At 39.0% G+C, this 27,763-nt stretch overlaps 1 protein-coding gene across 1 annotated transcript; it reads left to right on the top strand.

Moving 5' to 3' along the window:
• The first annotated feature begins 410 nt into the window (after positions 1 to 410).
• LOC117295254 (mesotocin receptor-like) lies at positions 411 to 26,983 on the top strand. The gene is made up of 3 exons (XM_033777798.1): positions 411 to 619; positions 707 to 911; positions 25,615 to 26,983. The coding sequence occupies exon 3, from the start codon at positions 25,651 to 25,653 to the stop codon at positions 26,938 to 26,940; it is 1,290 nt and encodes a 429-aa protein (XP_033633689.1). The 5' UTR covers positions 411 to 619; positions 707 to 911; positions 25,615 to 25,650; the 3' UTR covers positions 26,941 to 26,983.
• The last annotated feature ends 780 nt before the right edge of the window (positions 26,984 to 27,763 follow it).

The raw sequence follows: 27,763 nt of genomic DNA, 5'->3' as shown, positions 1-27,763 counted from the left end.
GGTTGTGTAGTATAAATTCTCAGGACGATTGTTGTAACACTAGTTTACGTGTACCGCGGTTCGAATGTTGCGTCTTTAACTACTCGCATGGACAGCCGTACATATCAATCTCAATATCTCTTTCCGTTTTTAGTTTCATGGTATTGACATACAGTAAGACGTGGCTATATAATATGAAAAAAATCCCTCTACTGGGATGGGAAATTCACACTGCAGTGATTCCCATTCCAAATAATACACACGCCTGTTTGAGTTTCGAAATCTTGTCAACGCCCCCTCGACCTCCCATTGGGCGAGTCTGAAAAAAGGGGAGTCGGTGGCTCGACTGAGCCAGGCGTATAAAATACACGCTCTGAACCACACACACGTAGACCGTACGATGTTCGGTTTAAGTTATAACACTAGCCTAAGACCAACCGTCGCCAGTCGCTCCAATGTGCTTGCGCTGGATTAATTTCATTACTTGAATACTGATGTGTCTGCGAACGAGTTGCGCAGAGAGCCGCACGGGGGGAAACAAATCTGCGCTGCGCCCCGAGCGGAGCCTAAGAGCTAGGACGGCGGGGAGGGGGAACTGTTTTATGAGTGATGTACATGGAAACTGTCCCAAAGTCAAAAGGTGCGTTGTGTATTGGGGCGAGTGTGTGGAATATGAATATTCCTGTATGACTGTAGACGGTTATATGTTCGTGTTGTTCTATTGCAGGTTGCAGTTTAACGGACGACGGTAGCTTGTTAGACATTGCTACACGCAGGAGGAAGCAAGGTTTAGCGGGGACGAAGTGCCACAACCACCCCGCGGCTACTACTGGTCAACGATCACTCTGCCCAAACTGATATTACTTGTGAGAGTGAGGCTACTGTTACTCTCCAAACAGGACCTCGACTTTCTGAAGCACAGATTAATTGAGGTAGGTTGGATGTGCTTACATCTCTAATATATGTATTTTACACTTTTAACTGGCTCAAGTCGATGGACTTCTCGAACATTTAATGGTTCGCACTTTTTGAGTGTCTTTAAAGGCATGCACTGGACACAAATTACCTAAAAGATTTGTTAGTAAAAGAGAAACGTACTTGGTACGAGCAATGGAGAGCTGATGATAGTATAACATCCTGTTATAAACGGCTTCCTCTGAAGTAACTTAGTTTTGGAGAAAGAAGTCAATTCTCATTGAAATATTTAAATTGATTTCGAGAATTAGCTGTGATGAGGTCTCGAAATCAAGCATCTGAAAGCGCACAACTCTGTGCGACAAGGGTGTTTTTTCCATTATTCTCTCGCAACATCGACGACCAATATTGAGTGTAAATTGTCACTGTTTTGCCATTTTATGCATAATATGTTGAGATATACCAGGCGAGAAGACTGGTCTTTGGCTATTATTATCAAAAGGTGTCCATCAGTGCCTTTAAAACGCGATACTGATAACCCCAATTAAATCGCAACGTCACGTAAGAATGAGTATTTCGTTCTTTCACGCATTGTATGCGTGAATTCAGGGAGCTGCGCTCTTTCAGTATTGCGCTCGCTCAATTCACGTTAATTTAGTTAAATGCGTTTTAATCATAATCTCAACGAGATGGTGCACGAATACTAATTATAGCCAGCATATGAAAGTGCTCACCCACTTCTAAGTTCTGTTACAAACTGTCCTTGTGTGGTCCTTTTTTCCTAATGGTTACAACAACCAACTGGTACAAGTTTTAGACTGATGGTTACTGGATGTGAAGTATTTCTCAAAATGAAACTTGGAAGATGTATTTGAAGTGTTTCCATTTCAGACAGGTTTTCAGGTTTGTTTAACTTCAGATTGTATAGTGTGTTAATATAAGCTTTAAAATAAATGTTTAATGTTTTCTTGTTGTTGTTGTTGTTGTTGTTGTTGTTGTTGTTGTTGTTGTTGTTGTTGTTGTTGTTGTTGTTGTTGTTGTTGTTGTTGTTGTTGTTGTTTTTGTTGTTAATGTTGTTGTTTGGTGTATTTTATTTTTTTTTTTTTTTTTTGGGGGGGGGTGGTTGTTTGCCTGCGTTTTGTTTGTTTGTTTAACTGTTTTTTACTTGTGTGTTGTTGCTGTTACTGTAACTGCTGTTTGTGGAGTTTTTGGTGTGTTTCTGTTTGTTTAGGTGTGTGTGTTTTTGTTTATGGAGGGAGGGGGTGGTGTATATGAAGTGGGCCACATTTGCAATGTTTCATTACAAATGAAAGTTTGGGTACAGTGAATAATCAACGCCTAATGGAATTATCTGAACTTAAATGCTGACCAATTTTCTGAGGGCTGGACAATTACATTCAATCTTCAAATTGAAACATAACCTTGATTTGATTCCGGGCACGGTGTCCAATTAGATAGGCACTTCAATGACGATGTCGATAGTGGCTTTAGAATATTATCTCGTTTGACATTGTTTGGCTGTTTGTCACTGCACGTTGTTCCAACTATTTTAATGTGACACGGCAGTTGTTTAAAGCAATCACACAACGTCGGTATACAACTTATATATAAAATAACAAACCTGTGAAAATTTAGGCTCAATCGGTCATCAGAGTCGGGAGAAAATAACGGCAAAAACCACTCATGTTTCCGCACGTTTCACCGTGTCATGAATAAATCCGTTATTCTCGATATCGATAATTGATAATTGTTTTAATGTTTTCTCAAAAAGTAAAGCATTTCATTGAATAATGTTTAAAGGGAAGTCTTTCACCATTACCTTCTGTAAACACTGAAAGTTATTTGTAAATCTGTGAACTTTTGACTTTAGTTCTGTTCATAAAGTGTCCAATGGCTTTAACAATGTGCCAATTTGGTAATTGAGTACACTTTACGATACTAGACACTATTGGTAATTACTCAACATAATTGTTATGAAAACTTACTTTATAACGAATAATCGGGGATTGTTGGTTGGTCAAAAAAATTGTGAGAAACGGCTCCCTTTGAAGTAAAGTAGTTTTGAGAAAAAGGTAATATCTCACTTGAATATTAAAAATATTTCAGGCCTGACGCCTGAATGAAGTGCAACAATTCTCTTGCATTTGTATGGCCAATTGAGTCAAAATTGTCATAGTTTTGTTGTTTTATGCTGTGTTTGGATAAACGAAGTGAGAATACCGTGGTATTTAAAGTCACCTGGAAGTGGTATTTTTTTTTAATAAAGCTTTTGTCACTAAAATATGTGTTTTTATGAGAGGAATGTGAATAAAAAGTTAACTAAGGTTTAAAAATATTAGTTTTGATTGTATTTACACATGTACGAATAGGCCCCGACCCGAGAGGGCGCTGTTCGTGACGTAATTCAAGGCGCGATACTTGAAGAGAAAATTTGTAGTCAGGCCCCCGTACATTACGTCTGGGAACATGGCACATTAAAACAAATTTAGACACGATTTTACACACATACGTACATTGAAACTTGAACATGTTGAACGCCTAGTGGTTTTTACAAAAGCTATTGCTGCTATTTTTATTTAACTATGCCACTTTTTAGTGACCAAATGGGTTGTAAGATGTGGGTCTGCCTACGTATTATTATAGAAATACGGCCACGGAGCAGACTGCACGCACGCACTATGACTGCTGTATAATGTGCGGACGGTCACATAGGACCTGCACGCACGGTGAATCGCTTGCGGTACCAACACAAAATCGTGTCACTTGGCAAAAGCTAAAAACATACCCTCAAAGTTCAAACTTACCCGAATTTTTTCACGTTTAGCAAATGCTCCTCTGGGTTCGTCACGTCTTTCAGATACCTTCTTCGACTTCCCACTAGCTGGAAAAATTGTTGGGACGGCGTCGTGTTTAAGAATGGCTCTTCTCGTCATGTCAAATGAGTGGTGTATCCCGGATTCGAAGCACGACGGCTCGAAGTGTTCGCTGCATAGCGCTGAAAAAGACGTCGGACCGGACCACTTTGCTCTAGGTAATCTGACTTTCACAGCCCACAACCGCCTATACTTGGGACCTGCAGGAAACAGATGAAGACCGACCCCATCTTTAGTTGTTTTGCTGCATCCAGCAGCAATACACCTGGTCGGCATTGCTGGAAAAATGCCAGAAAAAAAACCTTTTTCGCAGCGTCCAAACTCACGTCTTTGAATTACATGTACTTTTGCACGTGTGTTTATCTACACATCGAGGGGGGTCTATGTTTGATCGAGGCAAAGTCTTCCTTTTCCTACGTCACAAAAGGGGTTGGCGGAGTCAACCCCCCAAGCACTTAATTAATTTTTTTAACATATAAATCGTGACAAGCAATTACTCAAAAATTTGTTTTATTGTTAATAAACATACTCTTATGTTTAAAAGAAAAAAATCCTATTTCCAGGTGCCTTTAACATGTACCCAAGGTGTCCAGTGTCTTTAACTTCGTGCACTTCGATACTAAACGAAAGTAAATTAAAGGAAAGATGTACGTTGTTTTGTGATCAACCATAAAATTAGAGGCAAAGCAACTTACTTGGTAAAAAGTACTTAAATAATACAGGTTTTTTAATTTTGTATTTAAGGTTCGGCGAGTCAATTTAAATAATAAAGATGGCGGCTCAGCAGGAGTCATCAGTCAACAAAAATATTTAGTTAGCCCCGATGTCGGTATGGATCGGAGTAATTGTATTATTGTTATCCTAATAGAAGGTGCCGACCCTCTCAGTGCTTTGTTTTTATTGTATTATGATTGTCCTAATTGTTTAGAGCAAATACCGTATAGTGTCGTATAATTTACTTGTTTGTAACACAAAACACAATACCGACAGATTTACATTAAACTTGCACAGTTTGAAGATAATGACAGTAGAAAGCTTCCCTAAAAATATTACTTGCTGAGGTGCTGTTATAGTTTTTGACAAATGAATGAAACAATGTCATGAAAAACACGTTTTTACATGCTAAAATAATTTTCGTCTAATGATCACTGAGACGATTTTTTTTCATGACATTGTTTTACTCATTTCTCGAAAACTACAGCACCTCAGCAAGTAATATTTTCAGGGAAGCTTTATACTACTATGATCTTAAAACTGTGTAAGTTTAATGTAAATATAATATGGACAAAAGTACATAGATCATTTAAGTGTAAATAAACAGAGAAAAAAAAACATATTTAAAATGAAGACAATAGATGAAAAAAAGGTCTTGAAATATTTAATACAAATAATAATAATAATTAGCATTAATACATAAATAATAACCAAACAGTAATTTTTTAAGGAGCATAATTGTATTTAAACTAGTCGATTTGGTGAGTTCAGTGGATTGCAAAAATAAAGAAGAAAAAAAATATTTGTTAGCCACATTGTTATTAATTTTCTCCTGTCCCAGCAAAACAAATAAAATAAAAAAAAAATCACGTAGCTACACTACAAAACAAAATGAGCACACACGGCAAAAACTAAAGTGATGAAATTGACACTATGGAAGTTTTCTACACATAGATACCGATAAAGGAATAAAGGGTGTTAAAATAACTCTAATATAATTGGTCTAGCAGAAGTTAAGTTTTATTTTAACAGGCTATGTCGGCTGTGAATTGCGTCTATAGTGACAACACCTATGGTGTCAGTTTAAGCACACAGAAATTGTTTGCAGATGGCAAGAGATATTAACGATAGTTATTTTGTTGTCAAGCCCCGTATGATCACTTACACCAAGACACTACTGCCAAGTCAGACAGAGTAGTGTACCGTGAACGGTTGCTGTGTGGGAAGCGACCTTCACACCGCAGCAGTTTACCAAATTAATAACCCATTAAATGCACTGGACACTACATGTATATTGGTAACTATTACACGAATATAATGTTTAGAACAGAAAGCTTACTTAGTAACGAGCAATAGAGAGCTGTTGAAGTAACGTATTTTTTTTTCGGAAAAAGAGGTAATTTCTCACTCAAATAATGATAGACTTCAACTGAACCCTTTTATTAGGCACTAGAAGAAAGCACACACATTACTGTGAAACAAGGGTCGTTTTCATTCATTATTTTCTTGCAAATTCGATGAACATTTGAACCCAAATGTTCACAGATTTGTTACTGTATGCATGGATACACCAAGTTATACCTGTCTTTGACAATTACCAAAGGTGTCCCTTGCCTTTAAAGTAACCCACAACAAGATAATCACAGCCAAGTCAGCAGCGTGTTTTAGTTGACACGAATGTCACCGTCTCATTATCTAAAAATACAGAACAAAACCCAATATGAATCTATTTTCTTTATACACAGATGTTTAAAGTCACGGTGCCGCTGTTAATGAAAACGCTGCTATTATCCTTTCCACATCGGATCATATTGATTTGTAATAGTTTTTCCATCCATTTAATTTTGCTCCGGTGGTGACAGAAACCCACGAAATGGAAGCGATCTGCCTTTTCGCACACAGTGATGCGGAAAGATAGATATAGAAAAGAGATAAAGTATGTAGATTAAAACTTTATTATCCCCTCATTGAGGGATATTAACAGTGGCCTTGACAAAGAACTGTATACAAATACAGTACAGCTTTGGTAGACAAGGTCATGGATATCCATCAAAGGGGGTATATTATAACTTATACCCTGATTTGTTTCCCTATGCAAATAATAAGGCCGTGTAAGAGCAGTTTAAGAGCACGTTCAGACTAGGTGCAAAGTCGGTTAAACTCATGGTTCAACCCGATCGAGTTCAACTCAGTTATCCCAATCACATTATGCATACATGCCCAACCTCCTTTACTCTTTTTCTTGAGATTTAAATTATTGTCTATTCTCAGAGTAAGATGTACTAGTTCAAACAGTTGAGTTCCAGCTGTCAAGTCACCATTGCAATACTGTAGTCACGTTAGGTGACACACATTGCATGTTCGCCTAAGTTCAATTACAGTTCTGTTCCAAATACTTTCAACATTTCATTATATATATAATTATACCAATTGCACAACGCGCAGCGTAATTGAAATGATTTCGTCCCCTCGAAATGTTATTTCGTTCCCTCAAAATACTGTTGCGTTCCTTTTAAAATTGTCTGGATTCAGACAAAAGTATGAAGTTTCTTATCAATGAGGATGGGGACAACGTTTTATTAGGTGTTAGATGGTTGATTAAATAAAACAAAGGGGGGTATACACATGCTGTCCGAAGGATGAGAGTGCAAACCCAATGCATGCAAGACCCTGGTTTGAGTTGGGATTCGAATTGGGGATTACAGCATTGAAAATCTCCCCGGGTTTCAAACAACAAACAAACATCGAGAACATAACAGAATCCCCAGTACAAGCACCGCAGTGAATACGCATAAAAAGGGTTGGGTCCAACCCAATCCTTCTTAAAAAACAAAGGTAACACAGTGAGGCGAAACCATTTTTCAATTTTGTAAAAACAATTCTTCAAAGAAACACACACAATATTTCGTAGCTTACTACTTCTTCAAAAACCGAACTACCATTTAAGTCTCTCAGACCGTGAAAGTGTTGAAGTAGTTGTTCCTGAGGAGACAAGTAAACTTGGGCCTATTCAGGGAAGAACGGTTTATCGCATTTTTTTTTTATTTTGCAAGCTTTTGCAATTTCATTTCAGTACCATCTAAAGCATGCGCTTCGTTGAGTGTATCACTGATTCGCACGAACATACTCTCACATTTCAGAAAAAGTATCATATTTAATTTGATCACAGTGTGCTACGGACTGTGTGGACGGTTTATTTGCATGAACCATCCCATATGTGAAACTGTTTCTCCGTGTATAATTCATCCGTAATAAAATACAGCAGATTTCCACTGGCCTACCTTTTGGAAACCTCCATATCTAGGGTTCGGAAAATGAATTGTTTTTGATTGATTGCTTTTTGCGAGCAAGGGCAAGGTCGTATATACCGTTATCCTATTAGGGATGCTGGCTATAATAATAAATAAATAAAAATATTTATTAAAACTTTCATATACTTGATAAAAGGGAATTGATGTATAAGATATGTTCATATTGCATCGGGGATAACAAAAATATTCATTTTGTTTTTTATCCATACACCGATGTGTGTTAGCACTGGTAGTGCTTTCCCGAGTCATGTGAAAAGTGATCACAGGCAAATTGCTCGGGTGGGCTTCGAACCCCGATTGATGTGTTTTACATTGTATTCTTCAAATCCCATCAATCGATTGATGTCAGTGTATAAACGTATGACACGATAACCATATACAATGTGTTGCTCTGAAATGTAATATGTTATACACATAAGGTCCTTCTTAATACCCTCGCTCAAAAGAAGAGGGAAAAACACTCCATCGCAATCAGTGCCGGGTATTAACAAGTAAAACAGTCCACCTGTGGGAGTCACATCCCTCGGAGGAACTTCGGGGGATCATCGACGGGATCCACGGCGGGATCATCGCAGATACTCGGCGAGATTCTCTGGTGATACCCGGAGGGATCCCGGTGTATATATCACTCCTTCATAATGAAGACTCTCCATCGTTACCATAATGTTGACGGATCAAATTGTGTTCCATCGTATTGACTGAAAGAAACCTGATAGAAGAGCTTTTCTCTGAGATTTTTTTTTTTTTTTTTTTTTAAAGGCACATGGACACTCTATGAAATTACTTGAAATTAATGTTACCATAATAGGCCTAAAACACTTCGTAACGAGCAGTAGAGATCTTTTGATTGTGTAAAACATTATGAGAAACGGCTCCCTCTGAAGTAAAGTAGGTTTTGAGAAAGAGGTAATATTACACTCAAATATGTAAAGACTTCAGAACTGAAGTCTTTTTCATGTATCTGAAAGCACACAAACTTGTGCAACAAGAGTGTTAGTTTTATTTCATTGGTCTCTTGCAACTTGCATGACCAGAGTCAAAATTGTCACATGTTTGTTATTTTATGCAAACGTTTGGATACACCAATAAGAAAAATGTATTTCATGTGTCCAGTGCCTTTAAAGCAATCGCACAACATCAGTAAACAGAATTGTCTAAAGGCCCACACTTCGTATATCACAACTTATATATAAGATAACAAACCTGTGAAAATTTAAGCTCAATCGGTCATCGGAGTCGGGAGAAAATAACCACCCTTGTTTCCGCACGTTTCGCCGTGTCATTGGTTTAACATAAATCCGTTATTCTCGATATCGAGCATTGATAATTGTTTTAATGTGTTCTCAAAAAGAAAATGTTTTAATGGAATAATATTTCAAGGGAAGTCTTTCACCATTACCTTCTTTAAACCCTGTAAGTTATTTGTAAATCTGTGAACTTTTAACTTGTGTTCTGTTCAGAAAGTGTCCAACGTCTTTAACCAGGGCCCAATTTCATAGAGCTGCTAAGCACAAAAATGTGCTAAGCATAAAATTTCTTCCTTGATAAAAACATGATTACCAACAAAATTTCCATTTGATGCATATTGCCCGTTACTGGTATTCAGCTGTTGTTTGCTTATCCTGAAAATCACGTTGAAATTTGGTTGGAAATCTTGTCCTTATGAAGGCCAAAATGTCATGCTAATCAAATTTTTGTGCTTAGCAGCTCTATGAAATTGGGCCCTGATGGGTCGTGGTTTTATATATCGAAAACTCTACTTGAGTCGATACCAATGTGTACGATAAAATGTAGGTCGACGGTACTATAAGTATAACAACAACATTCTCCTGAGGGCGAGCAGTGTGTACTGTTCAAACTGTTCGAAAGGTCGAGACCACACCGGTTCACACCGGCTCTTATTTTATGCAAATGATGGGATACACCAAGTGGAATTACTGTTTTGTAACAGTTACCAGAAGGTGGCCAGTGCCTTTAAGTTTGATATTTTCTCCCAAAAAAAACCAATATTTCTGATCAATCAACAGTACCCTTGTTTATTTTTTACGGAAATAGAAAAACACCTACCCAAAATTTGATTTCCTCTTACAACAAGTGCCGCATTCCAAGTCCAAATATTGACACAACAAATTAGGAGATCCTAATAGAATTATTATATCAGGCCCAATTATGAAGAGCGCAAATCTTCTTCCTTACGAAAGTGCCGGAGCTCTGGCGATTTCCAGCCGTATAACGCAATAATAAAGCTCAAACTCGCCTGTTACCTACTTAATCCACCCCTAGTTAGGTGCGAAAAGAACGTAAACAATTTACCAGGTCTCAGACAAATTGCCACCCCCTCCCGCCTCCTTCTTATGAAATGAAGAAATAATCTGAATAAAAGTGTGGAGGCCCCGGCAATGGAGAGAAAATTAAGTCTATATTTCATTTGCGGTTAATACTGTGGAGCAATACGTCCAAGTCAGGATGTTTACCCTGTTGCGTGAACTCGCATCGTGATGCACTTTGATAGATTAAAACTGTGAAGACGAAAACTTGGCCAGGCGAGGGGGGGGGGGGGGGGGCAAGTGATGTCCTTCTCCATTGCTCCTGAACCACTACTTCCCAATAGTTCGAGGACACATATCATTGTAAACCATCTTTGAAATTAATAATTTGTGTTGTTTAGTTATGCATGTTTTAAGTATAATTACTTTGATTAGTTATATATATATATATCTTTACCGAATATGTTTGGGAATAAGATTTTAGTATTTCATAAAATAAGAAAATTGTCTTGTTCTGGTTGTTTTCTCGAGTTCAATACACGCGCATTATAGTCTGTTATTTATTTCCACTATGTAGGCAAAAGAGTTGACTCAAAACAAAAAACGTGTACATTTCAAACAACTTATCCATGATCAAGAATGACATTACCTTGTATTGTCCCATTATACCGAATTGACCGATGTTTTCTTGGTGGCGAGCCGTGCACATTGTGTACCCTAAACTGTTAAATTTCAATCAAGAAGGAGGGAGTAAGCATTACTCAAGAAACCGGGCCCCAAGTATCCACCCCCGCGTAAGAAGAAGTAGACCAAGACGACTTAGGTCACTACGTCTTAAAGGGGCTGGGGTCGATTTCACAAAGAGATAGGACTTGTCTTATATCGAGTTAGGACGAGTATAACTCGTCCTAACTTATAATTAATCTTAAGGTCTGCATGCTACAGTGCAGGGTTGGGACTCGTCCCAAGTCCTAAGATTAGTCTTAAGTTAGGAAGAGTTTTGTGAAATCGACGGCTGGTTACTTTTTGCAGAACACAAAACACAATGACCTCAGATTTACATTGAGCTTACACAGTTTGAAGATAATGATGGTAGAAGGCTTACCTTAGAATAATTCCTGATGCGGTGCTTTATTTTTCGAACAGTAAGTAAAACAGTTTCATGAAATAAATAAATTTTCGTCTCAGTTTTATCATGTAAAACGTGTTGACCCGTTTTGGTATTTTGGGGTAGAATCATGTTCATGCATTGTTTGACTCATTTCTCAAAAACCAGAAGGAAAAAAAAGTAGAATTTTAAGGTAAGCTTTCTTCTATCAGTATCTCCAAACTGTGTAAGTTTAATGTAAATCTGTGGACATGGTGTTTTGTGTTACGAAAAGTGTAACCCTGAAAGGGACACATGCGGTTACAAACGCTTTTCATAGACCAACTCGGCCAATACAAAGGCAACGTGTCCCTTTAGGATGGAACGTAGACACGTTTGATGAAGTCAAGCATTGACTGTAAGAGCACAGGATGTCGGTGCCTTACGGACACGTTTAGAATGTGTTGATCAGAAACGATATACCACTTTGTCTTTTCCACTCGCTTTTCATTCTTCAATCAGCGCGACCTGACACACACAAAAGCCAAATCTCGGTCTCTGACACTACCTGCAAAATAGAGTGACAAAACCCCATTGATCTCTCAGCAATTAGCGCCGCACTATTGTGTGGAAGACACTGTTTTCAACCCTAAGAGATTAATGGGCACTACCTTCGATATTTTGACAGAACTGTGGCATAATGTTTGGAGTAGAAACTTGTCCACTATATACAATGGCTTCTGCGCGATAAAAAAACCACTTACAATATATAGAGTGTTTTTTAAGATTAAAAAGTGACGCACTTAGAATTGGGGCCGCAACATGAGATAAAAAAACAAATTATTTATAATTGTCAAAGACCAGTCTTCTTACTTGGTGTAACTCAACATTATGCATAACATAACAAACCTGTGAAAATTTGAGTTGGTCGTCGAAGTTGCGAAATAATAATAAAAGAAAAATAACCCTTGTCACACGAGGTAGTGTTAATTCTAATTCTGAGGTCTCGGCATCAAATTCGTAGAAAATTACTTCTTTCTCGAAAACTACGTTACTTCAGAGGGAGTCCTTTCTCACAGTGTTGTATACTATCAACAGCTCCCCATTACTCGTTACAAAATAAGATTTTATGCCAACAAATATTTTGAGTAATTACCAATAGTGTCCACTGCCTTTAAGGCAGTGTGTGGGGTTAATTTTGGTAATTACATACCATTTTATTTGACAAAGAACGCTAAAGAGATGTCTGTATTGAAAAACTGTAAGTAACGACACCCTTTCAAGTATAATGTAATTTTAAAAGAAAGGGGCATTTTTTCACACACAAACTTATCTAAAAAGGTTTTAGGCATGAAGCCTTTCTCGTGAATCTAAAAGCACATAATATATTTTCCATATAAACGGGGGTGTTTTTTCGTCTTTCTTTCTTTCTGTTTCTCGCAATTTCGATGAACAATGGGAGACTTTCTGGGACGATAGAGGGCAGCAGACTTACCGGGTAAATCCATTGTTCTCAGAATTATGCGCATGTTCAGAACTACGTAAACAATGGAAATTTACCCGGTATGTCTGCTGCCGCCTAGCGTTGGAAAGTCTCCTATTGAGCCCACATTTGCACAGGTTTGTTACTATAATACATAATGGGGTACACCTTGTGAGGGGACCTAACCTTTAAAACGCCCTCAACACTATGCGTTGAATACCGTTACTATTTTGAAAGAACGTTGTCATAATATTATTTGATGTAGAAACGTCTCACTAATGTATACAAGGGTTTCTGGACGAAAATAAAACACTTCAAAAGTTTGTTTTGGATGAAGTTAGGCATTTCAAAAGAATGTCGACATTTCGAATGCTCTCACAAGGAAGACTCAAGATTCGATGTATTATGAAACCAAAATAGTTAAAGACGGTGGACACTATTGGTAATTGTCAAAGACCAGTCTTTTCACTTGGTGTATCTCAACGTGTACATAAAATAACCAAACTGTGAAAATTTGAGCTCAATCAGTCGTCGAAGTTGCGAGATAATACTAAAAGAAAAAACACCCGCACACAAAGTTGTGTGCTTTCAGATTCTTTATGTCGAGACCTCAAAATTATAAAATTCGTGGAAAATTACTTCTTTCTCGAAAACTATATTACGTTACTTCAGAGGGAGCCGTTTCTCACAGTGCATTTTACTATCAACAGCTCCCCATTACTCGTTACCAAGTAAGGTTTTATGCTAATAATTATTTTTAGTAATTACCAAAAGTGTCCACTCCCTTTAACGTCTAAAATGACACTAAAATAGTCACATGATATAATGGGTAATTACTCCAAAGTTAATGACAAGAAAAACTACTCGGTAAAGTGTACTGAATATAAGGCATCAATATTACAAACAACACCTATTGAAGTAGGCCTACATATGAAGAAAAAAGTGTAATACCGAAATATTTTAATCTGAAAAAGATTCTGACATGGCCTTTCCAAGGCGTCTGCAGGCCCACAATTCATACAGAAAGAGCGTTTTCAGTTATTTTATTGCAACTTCGATGACCAATTGAGAAAACAATAATGTAATGCATTATGTTTAAAGGCACTGGACACTATTGGTAATTGTCAAAGGGCCGTCTTCTAACTTGGTGTATCTCAACATATGCATAAAATAACAAACCTCTGAAAATTTGAGCTTGATTGGTCGTCGGAGTTCCGAGATAACTATGAAAGAAAAAAACGCCCTTGTCACACGAAGTTGTGTGCTTTCAGATGCTTGATTTCGAGACCTCAAATTCTAAACTTGAGGTCTCGAAATCAAATTCGTGGAAAATTACTTCTTTCTCGAAAACATGTTTCTCACAATGTTTTATACTAACAACCACTCCCCATTACTTGTTACCAAGTGAGGTTTTATGCTAAATATTATTTTGAGTAGTTACCAATAGTGTCCACTGTCTTTAAGGATACACAAAGTGAGGATATTGTTTTTGGTTTTTGTTTGTTACAATTACCCAAAGTCTGCCTTTAAAGCGACTGATACGATCTTCCACGGTCGGTCAATGATTTGCATATTATAAATGTACAACTTCCGAAAGTAGTGTATAAACAGACGATCTCGCCCAAAAGCGATAGTTTCGGCATAACATGACTACGCAAGAATGAGCCTCGCGCTATGTGAAGTGGGGTGACGAATGAAAAACAATCAATGTTTGTTAATACATTACCGATTATGGGTTGAATAATAGCTTTGTCCATAATGAGAGAGACACAAGTATGCCTAAGACTGTTTTAAAGCCATTATACACTTTCGGAACATACACAACAAAAAAGTTCACAGATCTAAAAAATAACTAACAGGGTGTACATAGGGTAATGGTGAAAGACTTCTCTTGAATTATTATTCCATGAAATGCTTTACGTTTTTGAGAAAACATTAAAACAATTATCAATTCTCGATATCGATAATTACGGATTTTTTTTAAACACGTGTCATGACACATGTCATGATACACGAAGTGTGGGCCTTTGGACAATACTGTTTACCGAAAGTGTCCAATGGCTTTAATGAGTGACAATCGCAACAAGGGACTGACCATCAGAGTGGAACAATAATGGACATCGATGATGCATTAGTAATAATAGAAAAATAATAGCGGATTCGTATGTAGTGCTCAAATCTGTCACGTTGAGCCAACACACACACATAGTCACCTTTAGGCTTCGGGTCATTTCACATTGTTTTCATGGTTGTGGAGATTCGCCGCTAAATTCGACAATAATGCCTATAAGAAAGCCAATACCTGTGTATAACGTTAAAAAAAAAAGAGAGACAGGGGACCAGTCTATCGCCAATTTCGCAACACAAATTACATAAGAAGAGATATCTGTTAAAATTTACCCGTTTTGATCCAAGTTCGTAGACTTGCCCAGTCCCTCCAAAGCCAGTTGATTTTGCGCCCTCTACCGGCGATTAACATTTTAAAAAAGCGTCACAAATCAAAGATATGACTATACTCCTGTTCATTGCTCATTTCTTAAATCATCTCATCTCCCTTGGGAGTATACAGCCTTTATTGCACGATACGCGGCGCATCAACCTAAATCCATCACAAGAACCATTTCTGCCCTCAAAGTACACCTGGTGGGTGAAGAGACAAGTGTTTGACTCAATGGCACAAGAAGTGCCTTGACCGGGATTCGAACCCTTACCCTGATGACTCAGTATTCAGAGTCCGTGCTCTAAACTAAATTTTGATGTGTTGATGTTGTAAAAGTATATCGACATATGGTGTGGTGTAAGTCGATGATCTTCCCCGATCCAGTACTAGATTGAAGAATAGATTACAATACACCAGGGGAGACAGTTGGTCAGCAGATAGACTGATAACATTAAACCAAGTTCTTATGGCATTAAACTGGATGACGATGTGCTTAAGGGTTTTTATACCTTTTGCAGTTCAGGTTCGTGGCCATGACATGAATCCCTACTCACTGTGAATGAAGACGTGTGTATACATGTAGAAGTTGTGAAAACCACGAAGCGATGTTTTTAGGTGAGTCGCATAATAGCAGTACCGGTTGTACAGTCGTGCTGTTAATAATATTGTCATCTCCGGAGATAAAAATCATTTCCGTGACATTTTTTAACTCATTATTATTCACAACAATACAGCACTTCTAAGCAAGTAATGTTTTAAGGGAACTTTTCGCCATTAGTGTCTTCAATACGTGTAATTTTAAGGTAATTTATGCGGACATTGTGTTTTGTATGTCATACAACAAGAAGCCAAACCCTTTAAGGGTGGAGTTCCACACCGTGGAACGATAGAGCAAAAGGAGGTCGAGACCTCCACCTCAGAGTTGGAATAAGACCTTCACCTTATTAAGCCACTTTCACACGGGAGCAATTTAGCAAGGGTCGCTTGTTATTGTAGCATGGTTGTAAAAACAATTAACGTCGTGTGAAGGGACAACAATTTCATTTTACTGCTCGAGTTCTCTTGCAAAATCTCGTCCAACATTACAGTATCATTTTTCAACCGTGTTAACATTTAAGCAAGGGACCATAGTTGAATTGCTGTCGTGTGAATAGCACCTTTTAAGAGGTGGTATTGAATGTAGACCTTCACCTTAAAGACGCACAAATCGAGACCTACACCTAGCTTCTTGTAGGTTGTGGTGGTTGGGTGTTAATAATGCTGGCGATTATCTCAGCAAGTTTAATGCTCCAATACAGAGATTGTGTGATTAGAAAGATAAGTTGCTATATTTTACGGACCAGTCTCTGGAAATGGAGTTTTTGGATAAGCAGCTCTTCTTTTCTGGTATATATGGCGAATGTCCCCCAGTGACACAGTTCCGGGTCTGTAATGACGCCGGTGACCGGGTACCGTCTTACGGGCAGACGGGACTGCACAATGGGCTGTGTAGCCTGAACATCTGACGTCACTCTTCGAGGTTCGTGAGTTGCGCCAGATACCAGCTCTGCACCTCTGACCTCGAATTCATTCCTTATGGAGATTCTCAGTCAAATCAAACGTAGGCGTACATGTATATAAAACAACATTGCATGCAACCCAAACACTGTACACGCTGCTCAGATGACCAACAATTGCAGCTGCCAATCATCACCTCGGACCAATCAAAAGACATTGAAAGCTTGCGTCACTGTACGTTTATCCAATGATCGTTGAGACTGTAAAACCACTGCATGTCTTTATTATTGTGTGCTTCATTTTAGACGGAAAATTACGTCAACTGAGCCACTTGACCAACGAAAACTGATGCCTCGATGTCGCAAAAAGTTTCTCTCAATACAAGGCGATATATCGAGTCACGCTTTATCACGACGTGGCATCTGAATCACTCTTTGTTAGTTACACTCACAGTATAAAGAATAAGGAGTTTTTCAATATTGGTTATGACAATAACATATTCATTCTTTCATTCGTTCAAACCATCTCGTTATAAAGTATTTTTGAAGACGAACCGATTAATTTTCTCCATGTTTCCGAGCTCGCATTTTGTGACATCATTTGTACTGCGTTGTTACCCAAACCAAAACAACAACAATATAAAGACCCTTATTATAGATTGCAATTCCAGCTATAAACACACACGATGGAGCAGCTGAGACCATACCCTCATGTTGCTCTTCTTCTTCAGATGCTTCTTAAAGCTATCATTACTTTAAGACCCAAAACGACAGAGCCTGAAACAATATTACACATTATTGGAATGATCTGATCGATGGTGGTATAGTTAACACACAGGCATCTTCCAGATTTCACTGGTCAAATTAATGAACTGTGTTTCCCCCTAAAAGCATAGCTTCGATAAATAGAACAATTGGAGCGAATAAGCTTTTGGATTAAGGCATAAACATTGGATATGATATGATTATATTTTTTACCCCTTACACAACGATGTGTTATATAGGCTATATATACCCCTGGAGTGTATACGCTCGGTGCTTTTCAATGAGCGTTTCCGTCTATACTTGGCAAAAAAGGACCGTAGTTTTCAGTCTAAAGCCCGGTTCATACTTCCTGCGAATGCGTATGCGAAGCGAATGTTGACGTCACAAATTCGCAACAAACAATTCGCAGCAGTTGCCCTCTGCTCGACTCACTTGCAAATAATTATCGCAAACACTTTGTGCGTTCAAGTGACGCGTAAATAGAGCGTCTCTAATTTATTTACAAACGGGTATGGTACGGGAGTTACTACGTTGTTGCAAAACGGATACTGTTTGCAGAATTCCATATTGTACCTTTGCCATGGATTAAGTTATTAGCGAATATACAGTTAAGAGTGTAGATTCGTAACGAATCTAAAGTGCAGATTCATACGAGTCTTTAGTTAAGTGTAGATTAGTAAATATACGAACACAGTTAAGTGTAGATTCGTAAATAATTATACGAATATACAGTTAAGTGTAGATTCGTAAATATAATCTACACGTCCTTCAATCAACAGAATGACGTCACAGAAACAGTTTTAAAACATGTATTACTACAATGTTGGTATATTCAATTGTTCATATGCATGGGGTGGATGAAAAAGCGTAAAGGGTTACGTTTACCGTATCGTATGTAACAAAAGCTAATGTGTTTCCAACGTGATTGATTACGGTCTTCGTAATTATCCGTAACTGAATCCGTATCCGTGGACTTGCCAAACCTTTGTATTGTGTCATAAGTGAATACGATATAAACCATGATCGAATCACGACTAACACGGAGAAAAGTGGGTTATCATTAATATCAGATAAAAATCACTTGTTAAATAATATTTACAATTTATAGGGCATTGAATAAAATACGTGACTGTTTTATCATGAAAACGGCATCAAGAACGTGTAATTGCTATAATATCGAAGCAACGATATTATCATTGCTTCGTTGTCATACTCGTCTTAACGCACGCAGGCAAATCGTGTGATTAATTACACAAAGTGATCTTTCATAAAGCTTTATGTTTTCCCCCTCAAAAGTTTGGTTTTGGCGCGCCTTCTACCATCGTGCTACTGGGTCACTATACGCTTCGGGTTGCGTGTGTGCGTTCTATATAATGTGTGGTTATTCGGTGAAACCAATTAATATTGTGCAAGCAACAGTGACTATATGTTATAGGAACGTGATCCATACGTGTCTTCGGATAATAATGTGCCAGCTCAAAACCCCGGAAAATTGAGGACGGACGGCCTGAAGTCGTCATCACAATTCTATTCATTAAACCGAAGACGGTGACAGAAGGGGGATTTTCAGGCAGGTTTCCGGCTCTCGCGTCATGCTCATAAATGGAATGAGGTCCCTGGGTTATAACGTAATTTTGAGGTAGGGGTTTCTTAAGCATCTGTTTCTGATGTAGGTCATTACGTTGGTTAGATGAAGACTATGTTGGCCTATTAAAGGCACTTTCACTAATGGTAATTACTCAAAATAAATACTATAGCATATACACACATTTGTAACAAGCAATGGAGAGCTGTTGATAGTATAAGACATTATGAGAAGGTATCCCTCTGAAGTAACTTGGGAAAGAGGTAGGCTCACGCAATACAGGTTTCATGCCCATGGTATTTTGTTTTATTATTTTTGTTTACGCACCTGAAAGCACACCAATTTGGGCAAAAATTGTATGTTATCTTTCACTATTGCAACTTCGATTACCAATTAAGTTAATCATTTTTTTTATTTTTTATTTTTTTGTTGTACGCATTTATTGGGATACATCAAGTTCGAATAATATTTTGCAAAAATTTTACCAAATGTGTCTATATATGCCTTCAAACCAGGAAAGTTTTTACTGGGACATTGCAATGAGCGGTTGTATTTTCTGAAACAACAAGCTTGTTATGTGCTTTAGAAACAAGTACTAAAGTGTAATGGTTCGAAGCTTTTAGTTCGGAAAACCGGCCGGTATATTTCAAGCTTTGCAGTGATGACAACGGGCTTATTGCAAAATGTGTGTCAATGTTGGATGGCGATACACCCTTGCAACATTTTGTTGAAGCAATTGTTTCAAAAATAATCCCAACCATACTAATTTAATACATGGAAGACTGCATCGGAGATAAAGAATATTAATTTTGTTTTTACCCATAAATATAGCACGGTATAATCAGTACCGCGGGCCTCTAGCCACCGGGCAATCTCGGTGGTCTATAATGGGCAAGACACTGGTCGTGGGCTCGACTCCCACCCGAGTAATGCCTGTGGTTTTCTTTACAGAGCTCGGGAAAGTACTGGGGAGTATATACCGTGCTAACAGACATCAGTTTATTGAAGAAACCACAATAATTGAAGAACTTACTATAAGCTCACGACCCACGACCCTTGCAACTCTAGAGCAGTGTCTTGATCTTACCAACTAGACTACCGAGATTGCCCGGTAGCTAGAGGCAGTGTGAATCCTATGTTTTGGCAGCGGGTACCGCAACGATATAATAGATGTTTGGAAGAGTATAGACGATACATAATGTTATTCATGGGGGAATGTGGGGGAGGGATAGCTCTATGATTAGAATGAAATTTTAAAAAGTAGACAATTGAATTTTTGAGGACTAGTTCATTGATGCTTATGAGTCGGTTCACGAGACTCTGCAAAAATCATTAGCAAGACAAATCGATGGTGTGTGTGGGGGACGCAAACCAGTCGAGCTAAGAAGGGGGTCACCGGTCGGTGACAAGGGGTTTACTACCTGCCGACCCCATTGTGACTCTGTGAAAGCACTAATTTCATTAAGTGCTCTAACTGTACTTCCAAATTGGACCTTTGCGACAATGTTATAGATTTGTACATTATTCACATTTCACGGGAGGGCTCGTCCTGCAATTAATGATTAAAACTAAACTCTTGAGTGCATGTTGCAATTAATAGTCCACTGTGGAGACAAGTAATTTCCGACTGTCGGCCAGTACTCGACCCAATTAAAGTTTTTACGGAAAAAACTACAACAATAATTTGTAATAAACAAGTATCTTTCAAGGCTGTTTTTTTTCTGGCTTCAATTATTTTGTTATGTGTTTGTGTGTTCGCTTTTGCGTGCTGTTGTTGTGATTTTTTATTTTGCAGCAGCAGCTGCTGTTGCCGCTGCAACTATAATTGTCTGTGTTATCGTCACTGTCGTTGCCGCTACCATAGCCGTTGTTGTAGTCGTTGCAATTGTCATTGTCGTGGTCGTTGTCATTGTCATTGTCGTTTTGGTTGTCAATGTCGTTATCAGTGTCGTTGTCGGTGTCGCTGTCTTTAATTAGTTGTCCTTGATGTTTTTTGTCTTGTGTTTTTCCCCGTCTTTCTTTGAGGTTTGTATACACTACGCAAGAACTACAGATAATACCATCTTAATGCCTACCTCCCATGATGGAATTGATGATAGACAACGCCATCGGGAATGTTTCACTGAAACAACCTCTTTGCGATATCATCCACACAATAATATACCTTACCAAAGTATAAAGGATCTCCGATATCAAAGAAAATATAACTGGATTAGAATACTATAATGTTTTCTTTCTTTAAAGACAGTGGACACTATTGGTAATTGTCAAAGACTAGTCTGCTCACTTGGTGTATCCCAATATATACATAAAATAACAAACCTGTGAACATTGAGCTCAATCGGTCGTCGAAGTTGCGAGATAATAATGAAAGAAAAAACACCATTGTCACACGAAGTTGTGTGCTTTCATATGCTTGATTTCGAGACCTCAATTCTAAATCTGAGGTCTCGAAATCAAATTCGTAGAAAATTACTTAACTTTCTCGAAAACTATGTTACTTCAGAAGGAACCATTTCTCACAGTGTTTTGTGCTATCAACAGCTCCCTTACTCGTTACCAAGTAAGGTTTTATGCTTATAATTATTTTGAGTGATTACCAATAGTGTCCACTGCCTTTAAGCCTTTAAATCCTCCTATAGGTCTGTGCCTGTTCGTAATAATCTGTGTCCTCAATCTGATGTTTCATTGCAAGGTTCTCCGCAAGGAGCTTTTATAAGAAACAAAAAAAAAAACGGCGCAAAAAAACCGGTGCAAAAAAAATAATCCCGAAAGTCAGGAACTCGCACTGTGTAATTTCGTGGATTCTCTACACTCGTCATGAATTACACTAAAATATTGCATTTATATACTGACGAATGTAGGTTAATATCAAGCCATGGAGTCGATCGTATTTCACGGGGCATTACTTTAATGGTGGTCACTGACAGTGTTCAATCTCGCTGATGAGTTTGTTGTTGTTTTTGGTTCTTGTTTTGTTTGACGTTCTCTTGACGTGGTGCCTAAGCCAGACCCGGCGAGGGCTTAGCTAAGTACCCCCACTTCACCCCTCCACCGTAAATGTATGTAGTCCTTGTTATGGCTCGACGCTATATACAGAGTAAATCACCACACTACAAAGTAATCACGAAAGTGGTGTACTTCCTCAGACGTACATGTACGTCACTATAAAAAGAGAAATCACACTGAGTACTTTCTCCCGACTTGCCCGGTTTTAATTTGAGATGGAGGGAGTATCATAAACTTCTGGTATCTAAATTGTTACTCAGTGCAGACAAAAACAGCGTGCTTTGATAAACGGAAAATGAGGTTAATATCAAATTATTGGCACAACGCCGTGGGTAACAATCCACAGTCAAACATTCCCACTGTCCTGTAAAGCGTACTACTGGATACACGTGGAGATGATCGTGTCTTCTAATAATTATTTTCAGGAGTCAGGGGGTTTGTTGTGTCTTCTCTCTCGCCTTCCACTGTCAGCCTTTTGCTTAAAATTGAGCGCCGTGGCCCCCTTTTGTCAGTGGCAGACCTTAATTTCCTGTTCCATGTGGCAGGACTCATTCAAGTCATTTCTTGCCGAGTATAACTGAATGCTAACCGAATGTGAAATACAAACCATGAAGATTGGGATCTTGTTCAGGTTTTTCTTTTGATATGATATCGAAATTTTTCGTCGTTCCCGAGACAGGGGATCAATGATAAGGTAAATTGAGAGTTCCCTCCTGGAGAGTATGAGAGAAGGTATAGGGGGAAAAAGTGTTAGGTTTTGTACAATGTGCTCAGTAATTTTCACTGGTCGAGACCTTGTAGTAGATAGGCATACTTCAGCAGAGGAGGCTGGACCATGAAAGGCAGCTGGTTAAAGACCTGCTTGAACGAAAATGTCAAGTCGCTAACTTTGCTGAATTTCACTTAAAATGTTTTCGATGAATAAGGAAATCGAGTCATATGATTATAAACAGATTTTAAAGACAGTGGACACTATTGGTAATTACTCAAAATAATTGTTATCATAAAACCTTTCTTGATTACGAGTTATGGGGAGAGGCTGCTGGTATAAAACATTGTGAGAAACGGCTCCCTCTGAAGTGCAATAGTTTTCGAGGTATAACAAAGCAAACTCCCAGATATGACGTCAGTGGCATTGTCATTTGACGCGTGCCGTCAACGGCAGAAGTGTTTTTAGTTGTCTAAACCTTTAGGTTTGGGGCCCAAATTTTTAATCGATAATTACGAAAAATTCCGAAGTGTACACATTTCAAAATTACATTAAAATGGTGAACAAGTGCACTGTAAACAAGTTAGAATACCATTTCCGTTGAAAACATTCCGCTCAGGTAGCTGTTTTAAAGGGGGGCATCTATCTCTCTCTCTCTCTCTCTCTCTCTCTCTCTCTCTCTCTCTCTCTCTCTCTCTCTCTCTCTCTCTCTCTCTCTCTCTCTCTTGTCGATCGAGGTCGGAATCATGTTCAGATTTGCCCATCCTTGCCAATCCCTCATTAAAGTTGGGAAGCTCAGCTGTGGAAACATCGCGATGTCCCTGTTGGCAACTTCATATGTATAACTGAGTTTTGCCTTCCCCTATTTCTCCTACCACGTTTTGGCGACCAGGTGATAAGCTGATAGACAACGTGTTCTTTGATGTTTCTGTAAGAGTGCCCTGCGAGTCTATGATAATGCTGTTGTGTTTTAGTACACAGTCTTTGGTTCATTTACATACAGTTATTATTGGTACATTGAAGCGTTTTCGCAGAAGTTTTGTGTATCACCCATCCAGTTTTTTTTCTGAGCCATACATTACGAGGGTAGGATACGTTTGGTAATCACTTTTAAAAATGACAATAAACTTTTTCTAGGTTAGAAGTGTCATGGCCGAGCGGTTCAGAGCACCGATAAACTCTGGTGTTTCTGATCAGCAGAGTGTGGGTTCGAATCCCCAGCCATGTCACTTGTGTCCTTAAGCTGTACACTTAACCATTGCTTCGTCCTTCGGATGGGACGTAAAGCCGTTGGTCACATGTGTTGTGTAACGCCTGTAAAAGAACCCAGTGCACTTATCGAGAAGAACATTATTGTTCGTTACGGTGTTCCTGGCTGTGGCTGTTAAATCGCCGTAGTACCTTATACCCTTACAAGGTTCTACATGGAATGCATAGCTTTCAAAAGAAATAATTTCAGCAATTGTTTTTAATATTTCAAAATTATTTGGTGGTACCGACTTGGGCTCCGTATATACCTTTTTATAGCAACTGTCACAGCCCGGAAAGCCATAAACAGATAGCAAAAGTTTGTAGAAAATGTTACACAAATGAATAGTAAAATGGTTTTGAACCAAACCATTGTTTTATACGATTGATTGTTTTGCTAGAGTTCGGCTGGCCATGCCAACCGGCGTATAAGTAGATTTGAAGAAACATCCCCCTTTAATACTCAATCGGGATGTTAAATCGGATAATTTAACTGGTCGAGTTGTCCTAATAGGATCAGCATTAATAATGGCGGTCTTTTAGATGTCAATTTAATACCCGGTCCCAGGTTAATCAGAACTATTAGTTAAGGTCAACTAATCCATTCAGCTTTCTTGACTCTAATACCCTCACTAATGAGAGTCCGTTATTTAACTCATGACCCTGCTCGCCCAATTTCATTACACAAAACTGCTTAGCAGCAATATGGCGTTGGACATATTGGTAAGCCAGACATCAATGGTTTGCGGAACACCATGTGTCTACTTGCGTGGTAGAGTTTGTTCTTTAAAGAACTGTCTTGCCACTCTAAAAATCTACTGCAGCGGATTTGATAGTCGGTAATATCGGGAGAGTTCTCGGTTCTGGAGAAAAAAAACTGCCCTGCTTTTTAACATTGCTATTAAAGCTAAGTTAGCGGGGAACTTAAAAGTCACGTTTAATGGTTGCCTTTGCTGATAACCTAACGGCTATTCGTTGATTTTCGACACTAAGTAAAATCAGTTGTTCGATATTGAAAATCACTTAATAATGTACAGTGCACTGAGACGATTCATGTTAAAATGTGCTATAAACGGGTGATTATGTACATAAACCCCACTTTGAACATTCCTTAGGGTGTGTGACTGGGGTTTTAAATCGCATTATGCGTCAGTTTGACCCACTTCTTGACCCAGAAATGGGTCAGACCCCACGGGACCCGGGATGCGGGTAAATGTTGACACGAGAGCAGCAGCTTGTGCAAGGAGAGCATGCATAGAGGCATCTTCAGAACGAAATCAGACAACACTTGATTTCTCCCCCTTTACTCACTTGAATTGGAAAAAAATACTTCGATAGGGAGACGAAATTTGTGGCGTCTTATTATGAGATTTCGCTTGTGGTTGTGTTTGGCATAATATAAGCCTTTTGCCTGTTTTGGGGTGTTACACTTTGTAAACCCACAGAGACTAGCCCAGAGACTTGTTTGTTTTGGGGTGTTTTGTATTATTTTGTATTTTTTGTAATTTTTTATTTTATTCTGTGTCAGTTTGATGCCAATATCGGGTCATTACTTACCAAGAAATGGGGTCAGGCCCACGAGACCCGTAATACGAGTTAAGTTTGACCTGTGAATGTTAAGAGGGATTGCTAGTTCTCTGTTTGCCCGTCAATGGGTTGAATTGCGGCTCTATTTGTATAACTTGTACATTGTATAATTTTAACATGTCTATCTTGTTCTTTTTAATGTTCAGCAAGGACTACCACTTGGATCTAATGTCTGCCGATCTATGATACCTCCAGGAGCCACCCACCAACTCAACATGACTGAAGCTGGGTACGCGCTCGAGAGCTCTAACCTGACAACAGATGGCGCTATACTCAGAACAACACCAGCAAATGTACCCACGTCGAAAAACGTTCACCACGCTGGGACGCGTATCATAGTCCTTTTCGTGCTTTTCTTCATGGGTGTCATCGGAAACTGTCTTGCTCTCCTTTGGATTTGGAACAATCGCAAGAGGAGATCACGGGTCAACAGGATCGTGCTGGGATTGGCCACAGCAGACTTCTGTGTCTGTATTTTCAACATTTTGGTATCCGTTATATACGAACTGCAGGAATACCGCTGGTATGCGGGTAACGTTGGGTGCAAGACCATCATGGCTATGCAGACTGCATCACTGATTGCCTCCAGCTTCATGCTGGTGATCATGGCCATAGACAGGCACCAGGCTATTCGTGCACCCCTCAAGGAGGGGTTCTCAGTCAAGAAGATGATGATTCTCGGCTGGGGGCTGGCCGCCCTATTCTCCGTGCCCCAGTTCTTCGTGTGGGAACTCCAACACCGGGGGTTCGATACATGCCGAACCAACCTGAATCAGACGCCGGACAAACGGTTGATTTACATCACCTTTGGTGCCCTGATAACGTTTTTCTTCCCGTTCGGCATCATCACCGTAGCCTACATCCGACTCTCCAAGAAGATATGGGACAAGGCTCGTGAGACTTCGGGCAAACCGCGAAGCGTGAATAAGAAGAAGAAGATGCACCTTCAGAGCACCGGCTCGTCCTCGCTCAACAGAGCCAAGATAAAGACACTCAAAATGAGCGCCGTTATAATCATCATGTTTGTCCTTTGCGGGCTACCGTACTTCGCCGTGGAAATGATACGCAGCTATAATCTCGACAAGGGCACGATAAACCCCGAGATTTACGGGATCTTCGGGATCTTCGCCGTGTCCAACTCGGCCGTTAATCCGTACGTGTTCCTGTGGTTCAACAAGCGCACCAAATGTTTGAAGCTGATGAGGATAGGGCCGCCGGATGACAAGAACCCGAAGAAGCGACGCGTGGGATCGCGAGGTGCGTCCACGTCCAGTTACTCACCGGACGACACCACCAAAACCATGATCGATACTAAATTATGGGCCGCCAAATCGGACAATAACCACGCAGAGGTCCGTAACAACCACGTTAACCATACTACTGACATTCGAATGGATCCAATTCGTGAAGACTGCAGTACGGAGTGCACGACGGCTAACGTTACACGCTTTGATCTGAACAGTAACGTGTAACTGCATCATGCCGTCGGTTTCACCAAACTCTTCCTAACTTAGGATTAATGACGAGTTCAGTTCCGTATTCGAAGGCGTAGGAAGCATTAACCCATTCTTTAAGTTAGGACGGGTTACTCGTCCTAACTTGTGAAAGGATTAATCCTATAGCGTTTCGTTAAATCGGCTGAAGGGTGGATCTAAGAAATAATATTACAAACTTAAGGCTAGTCCTAAGTTAGGACGAGTATAATACCGCTAGAAAAAAAACAATGTACATAAGAATTGATAAAATAACAACAGGGTATTATAACTAAGGTCACTTAGTGTGTGCTTTCCATTGATGGCACGCAATGTCCTTTCCTAAATCTTTCCGTCGGAAAAAAAAATCGAGACAGAGAAAAAAACACTGGCCAACTTTACAAGAGAGGAACAATTAATGTTTTTTTTTATTTATTTTTTATAACTTACTTGAAAGGATTTTAATTACAAGTAAAAGTTGCTGCTGTCACGTTTGATTTGCACTGCTGCATGCACGGACAGATCTCCCTGCAGATTTTCAGCGATATCACAAAAACGCAACATCCCTTTGCACTGACATTGTTGCACATAGGCTGGTTAAAAAAGGTTGAACGGCTCACAGACAAAACAAATACATACGTTGTCTTTAAAGGCACTTGACAAAATGGGTACCTACTCAAAATTATTATTAGCAACAAACAACTTATTTCGCTCGTAACGAGCAATTGAGAGAGGTTGGTAGTGTAAAACATTGTGAGAAACGGTTCCCTCTGAAGTAAATGTTTGTTTTTTGAGAAAGAGGCAACCTTTTACTCAATTTTAG

The sequence above is a fragment of the Asterias rubens genome, chromosome 10, assembly GCF_902459465.1.
Source record: "Asterias rubens chromosome 10, eAstRub1.3, whole genome shotgun sequence".
NCBI lineage: Eukaryota > Metazoa > Echinodermata > Asteroidea > Forcipulatida > Asteriidae > Asterias > Asterias rubens.
This window is presented reverse-complemented; position numbering and strand designations above follow the sequence as displayed.

Bases quoted from the DNA above. Each gene is read 5' to 3' on its own strand.
- LOC117295254 (XM_033777798.1), top strand. From the start codon at position 25,651: ATGATACCTCCAGGAGCCACCCACCAACTCAACATGACTGAAGCTGGG.